General features: G+C 46.2%; 1 protein-coding gene across 1 annotated transcript in view; it reads left to right on the top strand.

Annotated features, from left to right (window-relative positions):
- Nucleotides 1–1,779: 1,779 nt before the first annotated feature.
- LOC140198776 (uncharacterized) overlaps nucleotides 1,780–13,884 on the top strand; it is a 113,221-nt gene continuing 101,116 nt past the window's right edge. The window contains exon 1 of the mRNA XM_072259786.1: nucleotides 1,780–1,958. Coding sequence (XP_072115887.1) covers nucleotides 1,880–1,958 — 79 coding nt within the window. The 5' untranslated portion in view covers nucleotides 1,780–1,879. The remainder of the gene's footprint in view (nucleotides 1,959–13,884) is intronic.

Below are 13,884 nucleotides of genomic sequence, written 5' to 3'. Positions count from 1 at the left end.
CTAATGTGGACTGGCAGGTGATCTATAATATAATCCCACTAACGTGGTCATCCCTTTCTGATTCCTCAGTTCTACCCACAAGGCCTCACTGGATGAGCTCTCCAGTCTGTCCTGACTGAGCACTGCATTGACATTTTCCCTCCCCCTTTAATCCCTTCTGCTCTATCACGTTAAAACAGTGGAACCCCAGAGCTCTGAACTGCCAGCTTTGCCCCTCCTGCAACCAAGCTTCACTAATGACAACAATGTCAAAATCCCACATATGATCATAAGACATAGGAGCAGAATTAGGCCATTAGGCCATCAGGTCTGCTCTGCCATTTCATCATAGCTGCTCCATTTCCCTCTTGACCCCATTCTCCTGCCTTCTCCCTGTAAACCCTTCTCACCCTGACTAATCAAGAACCTATCAGCTTCAGCCTTAAATGCACACAGTGACCTGCCCTCCAAAGCCACCAGTAGTAATGAATTCCACAGATTCACCACCCTCTGGCTAAAGAAATTCCTCCTCATCTTTGTTCTAAATGGATTTACTCCATCAGCACCTCATTTGTTCCGACCTGCTAAGCATCTTTTTTTCTTAACCAAGGCCTCAATATCTCTTGAAAACCAAGGTTTCTTACACCTGTTATCTTTACCTTTTATTCTGACAGAATCCCTTTGCTATCTATGCCTTAATGTTTATGAACATCAGCAATTCATTATGAAATGAGAACTCTTTGGTCTGTACTATGCCTGGTAGTGTAGTGGTTAGCACAGTGATTTATGACACCAGCTGTAAGGATGCAGTTCAATTCCTGCTGCTCCCTGTAAGGATTTTGTAAATTCTCTCTATGACTGTGTGAGTTTCCTCTGGGTGCCCCTGTGTCCTCCCACATACCAAAGATGTTAAAGGCATCCATTAGTCTTGCAAGGCCATGGATCTGCGCCTGGAAAGTCTTCACTCTCCAGGGCGCAGGCCTGGGCAAGGTTGTATGGAAAACCAGCAGTTGCCCATGCTGCAAGTCTCCCCTCTCCACGACACCAATGTTGTCCAAGGGAAGGGCATTAGGACCCATACAGCTTGGCACCAGTGTCGTCGCAGAGCAATGTGTGGTTAAGTGCCTTGCTCACGGACACAACACGTTCCCTCGGCTGGGGCTCGAACTCACAACCTTCAGGTAGCTAGTCCAATGCCTTAACCACTTGGCCACGTGCCCAAAGATGTATGGTTAGGGTTAATATGTTACAGGTAATCTATGATAGCATGGAAGTATGGCACCATTTGTGGGCAGCTCAGCACGATCCTTGCTAATTTCATTTGACACAAATGACGCATTTCACTGTATGGTTTGATGTACATGTGACAAATAAAGCTAAACTTTATTGTTGTTTTTCTTTCTGTTTTCTCTGTCTCAAACGAAGAAGTGGGAATAACAATTACTTAAAGAATAAGGTCAACTGATCAGATGGCATTGGACAAAAGTAAAATAATTCTGATTTTCTTTTGGCTGAAGATAGGCTTTACAAGCCAATTATTTTTTGTGCTCTAGGCTTTCTATGGAGTCATATCTCTCCTTAATTGATAAGTATTGAGATATTCCACCTTTTTCTCCCTTTGTTTTGGGGGGGGAGGTGGGTAAACTTTACTTTTAAACCGAGAACAGACCAGATTGCTAGATTTCATCACAAAATGGCTGTCACATCTGAAGTAAATCCAATCAAAGGCTGATGTAATATATAACATATAAAGATTCAAAGTCCATTAATACCACGGCAATTTGGTTATTCATTCCAATTAGCCTTTCTTGTCACACCTAAATTACAGTTTCGAATTGTCAGCAACACAAAGCAAGCTACACAAGACTTCAGCTAGAGTTGAAAGCAGCATAAGAGAAACATGTTGGCTCAATCAGTGAAAATAGCCGTTCTTCTTGGGATTATTTATTGCCTGTTATCCAGAGCAACGTGTGACCAAGGTAAGACATAAATAATTTTAAAGATGGAAGGAAATGAAGGAAAGAATAGATTTATTCTTGTTTATGTTCCTTCAACCGATGTACTGTAAATTTACTAAAAACATTTATCAGTTTGCAAGCTCAACATAAATGTAAAAGGAGAAATAAGTACAAGAAAATTGTCCAAATTGCCTTTATATTTTCAGTGGTGTGTGTTATTAAAAATCACTCACTCACTCATGGCTTGGCTTCCCGAATGAAGATTTAGGAAGGGGGCTGCCTGCGTCCGCTGTGAGCTCGCTGGTGGCTGACGAGGCCAATACGGGACAGGCAGGTCCGGCCACAGCGGCTGCAAGGGAAATTCTGTTCTGGGTTTGGTGCTGCTGTGTCACGGTTCTTCCTCCTTCTCCCTTTGTCCTCAATGCCAGCCCTGCGTGTGTTCTCGAAGGAAGAGACAGACTGGTGAATGGTGTGTCACCAGGCCTCGCGATCGGAGGATAGATTAGACCACTGGCGATGGTCAACGTGACAGGCACCAAGGGATTTCTTCAGAGAGTCCTTGTACCTCTTCTTCGGTGCCCCCCTGTCACGGTGGCCAGTGGAGAGTTCGCCATACAGCACAATCTTGGGCAGGCGATGATCCTCCATCCTGGAGACGTGCCCTGCCCAGCGCAGCTGCGTCTTCAACAGCATGGCCTCAATGCTGTTGACCTCCACCTGTTGGAGGACTTCGATGTTGGTGACGAAGTCACTCCAGTGGATGTTGAGGATGGTGCGGAGGCAGCGCTGGTGGAAACGCTCAAGGAGTCGTAGGTGGTGACGGTAGGTGACCCATGACTCAGAGCCGTACAGGAGGTTGGTCAGTACAATGGCTCTGTACACGCTGATCTTTGTGTCTTTCTTCAAATGCTTGTCGTTCCAGGCTCTTTTGTACAGGCTGCCGAATGCGCTGTTTACCTCTGCCAGTCTGTTGTCAATCTCTTTCTCGGTCTTGGCATCTGACGAGATGGTGCACCTCAGGTACCTGAACTGGTGGACTGTCTTCAGCTCTACCTCGCCGATGATGATGCGGGGAGGGTGGTAATCTTCCTGAGGTGCAGGCTGATGGAGAACTTCTGTCTTCTTCAAGCTGACTTCCAGTCCGAAGAGCTCGGCAGCCTCTGCGAAGCAGGATGTTATACACTGCAGGGCTGTCTCTGTGTGGGCAACAAGGGCAGCATCATTGGTGAAGAGTAGCTCTTGGATGAGTTGCTCCAGTGTCTTGTTGTGGGACTGTAGTCGCCTCAGGTTGAACAGGCTGCCATCGGTGTGGTATCGGATGTAGACACCATCCCCGTCATCAAGGTCTCCTGTGGCCCTTTCGAGCATCATGCTGAAGAAGATGGTGAAGAGAGTCGGCGCGAGGATGCAGCCTTGTTTTACTCCGTTGCCTATTGGGAAGGGTTCTGAGAGGTCATTGTTGTGTCTGACTTGGCCACGCTGATCTTCATGTAGCTGCATGACCATGCTGAGGAACTTTGGAGGGTATCCCAGTCGTTCCATGATTGCCACAGACCTTCCCTGCTCACAGTGTTGAACGGTTTGGTGAGGTTAACAAACGACACGTACAACCCCTTGTTCTGTTCCCTACGTTTCTCTTGGAGCTGCCTGAGAACAAATACCATGTCGGTAGTGCTCCTGTTGGCTCTGAAGCCACACTGGCTCTCAGGTATGTGTTCTTCTGCAATGATGGGCACCAATCTGGTCAGGAGTACTCTTGCGAGGACTTTTCCTGCGATAGAGAGCAGAGTTATCCCCCAGTAGTTGGAGCCGTCATACTTTTCTCCCTTGTTCTTATACAGGGCGATGATGACTGCATCATGGAGGTCCTGTGGTAGTTTACCTTGTTCCCAGCAGCAGACAGAGAACTCGTGGAGTTTGGCGTGTAACACTGGGCCACCATGCTTCCAAATCTCAGGTGGGATTCTATCGACTCCTGCTGTCTTGCCACTTTTCAGCTGCTCTATGGCCTTGACTGTCTCTTCTAGGGTTGGAATCTTGTCCCGTTCTGTTTTCTCTGGCTGTTGTGGGATGCGATGAATTGCTGAGTCTGGGCCATGCGGTTGGCGCTGAAGAGAGTCTGGAAACATCCCAACCACCGGTTCAGGATGGACGCCTTGCCTGTGAAGAGCGCCTGACCATCTGCACTGCACAAGGGACTCTGGACCTGGTGCGAAGGGCCGTACACTGCTCTCAGGGCTTCATAAAACCCTCTGTAGTCACTGGTGTCTGCGCAAAGCTGAGTTCTCTTTGCAAGGTTGGTCCACCGCATGTTCTGAATCTCTCGAAACTTGTGCTGGAGGTTGCTGCATACAAGGTGGAAGGCTGCTTTCTTATCAGGACAAGATGGCTGAGCAAGGTGCACCTGGTGGGCAGATCTCTTCTTCGCCAGCAATTCTTGGATCTCCTGGTTGTTTTCATTGAACCAGTCCTTGTTCTTCTTTGTGGAAAACCCTAGGACTTCTTCAGAGGTTTGCAGGATGGTGGTTTTTATGTGTTCCTAAAGTACTTCTGGAGAGGTGTCCATGGGGAAACCAGGATCCTGAAGCCTCGACTGAAGATTTGTCTTAAAGTCAGCTTTCACTTCAGCTGACTGGAGGTTGACAACCTGAAACTTCTTCCTTGGAGTGCCTTCTCTCTTTGGTTTGGGTTTGAAATGGAGACTGAGTTTGCAGCGGACAAGACGATGGTCCGTATGACACTCTGCGCTGGGCATCACTTGGGTGAGTAAGGTCTCTCTGGCGAACCAAGATGTAGTCTATGAGGTGCCAATGCTTGGAACAATGATGCATCCAGGTTGTCTTCAGACTGTCTTTCTGCTGGAAAATGGTGTTAGTGATGGTGAGTTGCAGTGCTAGTGATCATGCGGGTCACCTGAGGACTGGGAGAAATTCAGAGTCCAGCAGAGGGGGACAAAGGGCTTAATTAGGAAAGGGAAAAAAGATTATGAGAGAAAACTGGCAGGGAACATAAAAACTGACTGTAAAAGCTTTTACAGATATGTGAAAAGAAAAAGATTGGTTAAGACAAATGTAGGTTCCTTACCGACAGAAACAGGTGAATTGATCATGGGGAGCAAGGACATGGCAGACCAATTGAATAACTACTTTGGTTCTGTCTTCACTAAGAAGGACATAAATAATCTTCTGGAAATAGTAGGGGACAGAGGGTCTAGTGAGATGGAGGAAATGAGGGAAATACATGTTAGTAGGGAAGTGGTGTTAGGTAAATTGAAGGGATTAAAGGCAGATAAATCCCCAGGGCCAGATGGTCTGCATCCCAGAGTGCTTAAGGAAGTAGCCCAAGAAATAGTGGATGCATTAGTGATAATTTTTCAAAACGCTTTAGATTCTGGATTAGTTCCTGAGGATTGGAGGGTGGCTAATGTAACCCCACTTTTTGAAAAAGGAGGGAGAGAGAAACTGGAGAATTATGGACCGGTTAGCCTAACATCGGTGGTGGGGAAACTGCTACAGTCAGTTATCAAAGATGTGATAACAGCACATTTGGAAAGCGGAGAAATCATCGGACAAAGTCAGCATGGATTTGTGAAAGGAAAATGACGAATCTCATAGAATTTTTTGAGGATGTAACTAGTTGAGTGGATGGGGAGAACCAGTGGATGTGGTATATTTGGATTTTCAAAAGGCTTTTGACAAGGTCCCACACAGAAGATTAGTGTGCAAACTTAAAGCACACGGTATTGGGGGTATGGTATTGATGTGGATAGAGGATTGGTTGGCAGACAGGAAGCAAAGAGTGGGAATAAACGGGACCTTTTCAGAATGGCAGACAGTGACTAGTGGGGTACCGCAAGGCTCAGTGCTGGGACCCCAGTTGTTTACAATATATATTAATGACTTGGATGAGGGAATTAAATGCAGCATCTCCAAATTTGCGGATGACACGAAGCTGGGTGGCAGTGTTAGCTGTGAGGAGGATGCTAAGAGGATGCAGGGTGACTTGGATAGGTTAGGTGCGTGGGCAAATTCATGGCAGATACAATTTAATGTGGATAAATGTGAGGTTATCCACTTTGGTGGCAAAAACAGGAAAACAGATTATATCTGAATGGTGGCCGATTAGGAAAAGGGGAGGTGCAACGAGGCCTGGGTGTCATTGTACACCAGTCATTGAAAGTGGGCATGCAGGTACAGCAGGCGGTGAAAAAGGCGGATGGTATGCTGACATTCATAGCAAGAGGATTCGAGTACAGGCGCAGGGAGGTACTACTGCAGTTGTACAAGGCCTTGGTGAGCCCACACCTGGAGTATTGTGTGCAGTTTTGGTCCCCTAATCTGAGGAAAGACATTCTTGCCATAGAGGGAGTACAAAGAAGTTTTACCAGATTGATTCCTGGGATAGCAGGACTTTCATATGATGAAAGACTGGATCGACTAGGCTTATACTCGTTGGAATTTAGAAGATTGAGGGGGAATCTTACTGAAACGTATAAAATCCGAAAGGGATTGGACAGGGTAGATGCAGGAAGATTGTTGCCGATGTTGGGTAAGTCCAGAATGAGGGGTCACAGTTTGAGGATAAAGGGGAAGCCTTTTAGGACCAAGATGAGGAAAAACATTCTTCACACAGAGAGTGGTGAATCTGTGGAATTCTCTGCCACAGGAAACAGTTGAGGCCAGTTCATTGGCTATATTTAAGAGGGAATTAGATATGGCCCTTGTGGCTAAAGGGATCGAGGGTGCGGAGAGAAGGCAGGTACAGGGTTCTAAGTTGGATGATCAGCCATGATTGTACTGAATGGCGGTGCAGGCTCGAAGGGCAGAATGGCCTACTCCTGCACCTATTTTCTATGTTTCTATGTTTCTATGAATAACTAGGTGAGAAAAAAAGTTCGGCATGGACTAGAAGGGCCGAGATGACCTGTTTCCGTGCTGTAATTGTTATATGGTTATTTGCCTTCTGACACTCTTCCAGAGAAATAGTGCTCAACGATGTTCCCTTCTCAGTCAAGTGATGATTTCATTCAAGAATGACTTGCATTCTTTACAGGAGATGAGCAATATTCTTTTTCCAGAAAAATGAACATGCTAGGACTCTCCAATATCCCCTCGTCCTCTGTGCAACTTATTCAGGAAACGATGAAGTTGCCTGCTAATTTTTGGTTTCCAGGGCCACTTCACAAGCACTTCTCAAAACTGGGCAATGTTGCTGTGTAAGATTTACAACAGCAAGTGGTTTTGAAGCAAACAATTTATTCAGCTTGATAACAGTGAAAGTTGAACCACAACAGGACTAAATTAGCTCAGAATTTTGAAGGGCCGGTTTGATTTGGAAGAATAGTGAGATGCAAATGAATTGAGCGATAGATGATTGAGTAAGTTGTGCCAATCCACGAAGCCATACCTACAGCCTGCAAGGTTTGGCTCATTGAAGAAAAAAAATCAGTTGATTTCCACTGCAGGAAAGTGACCTGAGATAAAATTTGTTTATGGTTAATATAATATTCATCCCTTTCTTGAAACTTTATGATGTGCATGAGGGAGATGAAGGTTAAGTTATTAGAGTGTTTATTTTGGATGAACGTCTCTGACATCCTCTGTCAATCAGAGAAGATGGAACCTTGTCAATGGGGAACATTTGACACGTATCAGCACCATTTAGGATAGCTTCAATTAAATCCTACAACAATCTCTTTTACAGTCAATGCCAATGAAAGGACATCAGATTGGAGTGAGAAAGTTTCACTGTGATGGAGTCATGTTTATAGGTTCATAGGACACTAGAGCACAGAAAAAGGCCCAAAGGTTGATTAATCCATGCCAATCCATTGATCTGCCTAGTTCCATTCACCTGCACTATGCTATAGCACTCCCATCCATGTACCTATCTAAATTTCACTTCAATGTGGAAATCAGAATCACATCCACCATCAGCGCTGTCACCTTGTTCCTCACTCTCACCGTCTTCTGAGTGAAGATGTTCCTCTTCATGTTCACCTTAAACATTTCAACTTTAACCATGAAACCATCATCACTAGCTCAGCCAGATTTTCAAGCATCCTCTTTGCACTGTGCGATATTAATGGGATTTGAAGGTTATTTATTTCTGAAAATGCTTCAATGAGTATCAAGTACAGTAGACTGTGGTCTGGTATCTGAGATAACATGAGTACAGGTACTTAGACAATACTGTTGTAGCGTGGATGAAATCACCGGTGAGACAGTTACTGGTAGATACAAAGCAGCACATGATGAAAGACTGGATCGACTAGGCTTATACTCTCTGGAATTTAGAAGATTGAGGGGGGATCTTATTGAAACATATAAAATCCTAAAGGGATTGGACAGGCTAGATGCAGGAAGATTGTTCCCGATGTTGGGGAAGTCCAGAACGAGGGGTCACAGTTTGAGGATAAAGGGGAAACCTTTTAGGACCGAGATGAGGAAAAACTTCTTCACACAGAGAGTGCTGAATCTGTGGAATTCTCTGCCACAGGAAACAGTTGAGGCCAGTTCATTCGCTATATTTAAGAGGGAGTTAGATATGGCCCTTGCGGCTAAAGGGATCAGGGGGTATGGAGAGAAGGCAGGTACAGGGTTCTGAGTTGGATGATCAGCCATGATCATACTGAATGGCGGTGCAGGCTCGAAGGGCCAAATGGCCTACTCCTGCACCTATTTTCTATGTTTCTATGTTTATTGGACACAACAAGGTACAGCAGGTATCATACGGATGGAGACGCTTTCGGTAGAAAGGTCTGCTAGCCCAATGAGGGCTCAATATTTATATGCTAAACACAAAGGCAATCGCTACTTAAAAAGTTATAGACAATGCATAGACAATGCTTCCTTTCAAAGCTACATACAAACATCACACCTTCGGACTTCATCCTTTCCTTCTGACGCCAACATGTCTGGGTTGGTACCCACAGCCTTTAGGAATACAAGTTAAATCCACAATACATTTATTTGGCATTTTACATGCTAACATAGAAGACAATTAATATTTATAAAGTATAGATAGCACTGTCTTCGAAACTACAGCGTCGGGTCAAACTACCTGCCAAATGTTAGGCAGAGAAGCTGTTCCAAGTCTTTAGAAATGCGGCTCCTTTCGTGTGCCTGTCGGCTCTTTCCCTGCAGGCTGACTGCAGCTTAATCACGTTCCTTTGTCTTCAGCCCTTCATCCTCTGGTACTGAAACTCTCCTTCCAAGAGCACCCACAGGCCTTCTCATCGATGTACAGGCAGGGGTTGGGGTGGCCTCTACGTAAATGTCTGCAAGGACCCCTCCCTGGTGGCACCCCCTTCCAAACTGTCCAGTCGATCACTGGCCCAACTGCTGAAAGGGCCCAACTCCTCAGACTGGGGGTGACTGCTTCCAGATGCCGTGTGCAGTCTGAAATGCCATCGAAGTGGTGGAACTTGACGTCTCTGCTTTAACTCAAAAATCCCTCCCCATCTATTTCCCAATAAATTTCTATACTATGCTATAAAATTAATCATCTACCTTCAGCAACTAGCCTTCCTTACAGAGTACTATCATCATCACACTTTAGCAGGCTATTCATGGTTTTCCAACACGCTCTCAGTGTCTTCTGCCACACTCTCGACGTTTTCTGCCTTTGCGTTTTCTCCAGGTAAGTTTTCATCAGCTATGGTCAGGTCTGGCATGGCCAACTGGTGTTCCTCTCTTAGGTTCTCTGTAATTACATGGTTACTGGGTACACTTGGTTCCCCCACTCTGTCTGTGGGAGCAACAAGAGGGTGAGTCGTATGCTTTAACCTGAGTCCAGTGTTTCCACTGGCTGCCTTGCCGAGACTGTACACAGACACGCGTATCATTGGTTAGGAGTACCGTCTGTGGTCCTATCCACTTGGGGGCAAACCCTGGACTTTCCGGCAGCACCTTCACCATAACTTGGTCGCCGGGCTGTGGAAGGACTACCCCCTTTCCCTCTGGCTCTCTCTGATCAGCGATTCGCTGCTGTTATTTCACTCAGTCCTTTAACACTCTAAGTTGGTTACAAAGGTCTTTCATGTATTGGGTCATTCTATCCCTGTAAGCCCCAGGCTCCCCACAACCCGTAATTACCCCATAAGGGGGTAATTCGTAGGGGCTGAGATCCAAAGTGCGGTCCGGAGTTGCGTGCAATCTCATCAGGTTTCCTGGTAATACATCAACTGATGTCTTTCCTGTCTCAGCTATAGCTTTGGCTAACGCATTCTCGATTGTTTGGTTCATCCTTTCTACCATCCCTGAATTCTGGGGGTGGTAGGGTACGTGGAACCATTGTTGAATCCCCAGTAGTTGGCACATTTCCTTCATCACTTTCCCTGTGAAATGTGCTCCCTGATCTGAATCCCCCTGAACCGGGGTTCCCCACCTTGAGAGGATTTCCTGAACTAGGATCCATGCAGCAGTGCGGGTGGTGCAGTCACTTGTTGGGAAAGCCTCTGCCCACCGGGTGAAGTGATCCATAATTACTAGACAGTAGCTTTTCCCCCTGCTTTTTGGCAGGGGCCCTGTGAAATCTATCTGGATGTTTTCCCAGGGTCCCCCCGGCCAAGGCTGATTTGCCAGTTGTAGCTTTCTGCCCTTACCAGGGTTATGTTGGGCACAAATGGCACAACGGCGGCAGAATTTCTCAACATCCCCGCCCATCCCTGACCACCACCAGTCCTGCTGGAGGGTTGTGATCATGCTCTGCCTTCCCTGATGCATCGCCCCATGATATAACTTTAGTAGTATCTGTCTAATACAGGGTGGGGCCACCGCGACTCTTTCCTCCCTGTCTGTCCAGCACCCATCTGGTCCCTTCTTTGCTCCTTTTCTCCTCCATTTTTCCTTCTCTTCTGCCTCTACCTCTTCATATAATTTTACTAAGCTGGTTTCTGTCGTTTCCTCCTGCACACTTGCAATTTCAATTGCCTCTTGTTCCCCTGCTGCCTTATTCGCAGTAATGTCTGCCCTCGGAGGAACTGGGAAAACATTATGTTCTGGAGTGGCCGCAGTCTCTCTGAGTATCCCCTGGTGTTTTTGTTCCTTCGCTATACCCTGAACAGCAGTCAGTGTGTCAGTTTGTATAGGGTCCTGCTTAGGGGGTTTATACAGACCCTCCTCTATTTTAACTGGGTTTATCTTTACTTGACCATGATCTTGCTTGTGTCTAGCCCGCACTGCTGGGAACTACTGGCAAGGTAACCCATGGACCCCATCCGGGCTGCAGTCTCTGGTGATCGGGGCAGCTGCAACCCTGCTAGGTAGTCTGTGTATTCTGTTGGTTGTATGTGTTTGCTGCCGCTGACTCGTCCATATTATTTCTCCCTTTCCCGAATCTGTAACAGCTCCTGCTTCCCGTAGGATGTCTGTTCCAAGGATTGTGCCCTCATGATTTGGACATACGCAGAAATACACTGGAAGCTACACTCCTCCGATTTCTAGTATCTGCGACTCGCTTCTTTCTGCTTTTACTGTTTACCCTCCCACACCCCTGATATAACTGGCCTGTCCGGTTGTTGGTAAGTGTAAGTCTATGCCCCTGTGTCCACTAACATACTGCATTGCCGTCCCCCTAACAATGCCGTTATGTACATCCGCGGGTCATCAGTGCTGGCAGTGTAGCCCGCGGCCACATCTTTTTCTGCCCTAAGAGGTGCCGTTACTAGCTCTTTTATCTGATCCATAGTCAGACTGGTTGCTGATGGGGTGAGTGACTGGGTGTCTGCCGTGACCTTCGCCTGGGTTATCCCCCTCCCTTTTGGACACTGTCTCCATCCATGTCCCGATAGGCCACAGCTGTAGCATATCAGCTCTTTCACTGTCTTATACCTGGTCCGGCAGTCCTTTGCTAGGTGTCCTGGCTGCCGGCAAGCAAAACAAACTCTCCGGGACATCACAGCAGCTGCATCCACTATACCCACTTTACGATTTCTCTTGCCTTTTCTTTGGTCTATCTCAATGGCCTATGAAACTATCGTAGAGTAGGTGGACCCTACCGTTATGCCTAAATCTAAAACTTCCTGGTGGGCTGAGCTCAGACCTTCCTTCAGCATTTTTAGGAAGACTGGGCCGTCCCTCCCTGGATTATCCATCCCTGAATACTCCTCATATGCTCGGTATTTACGTTCTGCATAATCCATGGCTGTCTCGTCAGCCCTCTGGGTCACTGCCATTATCATTCCCCAGCTACTCTCGCCTCCCCCCAGCCACTGCCTCACTTCCCCTTTAAAAGAGCGATATCTTTCTTCATTACTGGCACTCCCGGTAAGTTGCCCATGTACCATCCCGCGCCCCCTGGGCCATCCTGTCCCACATATTCCTCGGGCACTTGGCTTTCACTAACACCTTTAGGGTGCATCTGGTGAATTTCAACCATTTCCTCGAGCTTATGCCAGAATTCTGAATTCCCACAGGCGACTTTAAGTGAGGGCAACTCAGACAAAATGCTCTGTTTCTCCCCGGGGGTGAAGGGCTTATGAATAGTCATAATCAAGGTCAAGGGCTGGCTCGGATCATCAGGGCTCTCAACCTGACGTTGCCTGAACTCAATAGGTACCATTCTGGTTGATCTATCTGGGTAAAACCTCTCCCTGAGATATCCCCACACTAATTCCCACACTACGCAAAATATCAAAGACGGGTAGCAGTTAAACAGTACATATTTAAAACCACAGAGTATGTATTCCACAACCTGCTACCTTTGAGTACCTGAGCTCATGATGCCTGCTGTACTCCTTTGTATCACTCTTGCAAACGCATACACTAAAATGCAGCTCCCCGAACGAGTATACACGCCCCTTTCAGTGAAATAGCCATTGGTCATTGGAAATTAAGTAAATTGAACTTGATATATCAATGTATTTTCTGACATCAATTCTTAACCTTTCAAGAGTCTGTCATAATTAGCGATAATATATTTGCTTTCTGACACTATTTCAGAGAAATAGTGCTCAAAAAGCTCCCTTCACACTGAAGGGATTATTTTAGTCAGCTCTGACTTCCATTCCCCTCAGCACAGGGGTGGCCAACCTTCTTTGCACCGCGGACCGGTTTAATATTGACAATATTCTTGCGGACTGGCCGACCGGAGGGGGGTTCAAGTAGGGTTAAACTCACCTCAACATGTCTTTTACAGTTAGGGTTGCTAACTTTCTCACTCCCAAATACGGAACAAAAGTAGCAGTCAAATCCCGGGACACTTTACCCCAGGAAAGACTACCATGAAGCCTTGCGCAAGCACGTGTGTGTGCATGCATGACATGCGCAAGCGCGTACGTGCCGATTTTTTTTCCCACGACTCGGTTTTACCTTCATCTTCCCGACTATACTGTACTTACATTATTTCTACTTTATATAGGCTGTGTATTTATCATATCATTCCTGCTTTTACTATAGTGTTATTTATTTTTGGCTTTATGTGTTATTTGGTATGATTTGGTAGGTTATTTTTTCGGTCTGGGAATGCTCAAAATTTTTTCCCATATAAGTTAATGGTAATTGCTTATTCGCTTTACGCCATTTCGGCACGAAAGGTTTCACAGGAACGATCTACCTTAGTGGGGGAAGTACGGGACAAACCAACTTAGCCCAATATACGGGATGTCCCGGCAAATACGGGACAGTTGGCAACCCTATGTTCAAGTTCAATAGTGCGTGACAGGGAATGAGGAAAGATGTATCTGACTTGTATCGTTTCCTCACGGCCCGGTAGCACATGCCTGGCAGCCCGGTACCGGTCCGTGGCCTGGTGGTTGGGGGCTGCTGCCCTATAGCACAGGGGTGGCCAACCTTTTACATTCCATGCATCAATTTTTTCACGCACGAGTTCAGATGCACCGTACAACTCTTGTACCCCCATTCAATTCTTGTAAAAATATGTTAATATGGACATATTAAGCATTTTACTTGATATATTAATTTAATATAAGAACAAGATAAACTAT

Source organism: Mobula birostris, chromosome 6 (genome assembly GCF_030028105.1).
Source record: "Mobula birostris isolate sMobBir1 chromosome 6, sMobBir1.hap1, whole genome shotgun sequence".
Lineage (NCBI taxonomy): Eukaryota > Metazoa > Chordata > Chondrichthyes > Myliobatiformes > Myliobatidae > Mobula > Mobula birostris.
The sequence above is the reverse complement of the archived record's forward strand: the minus strand, read 5'-3'. Positions and strand labels throughout refer to the sequence as shown.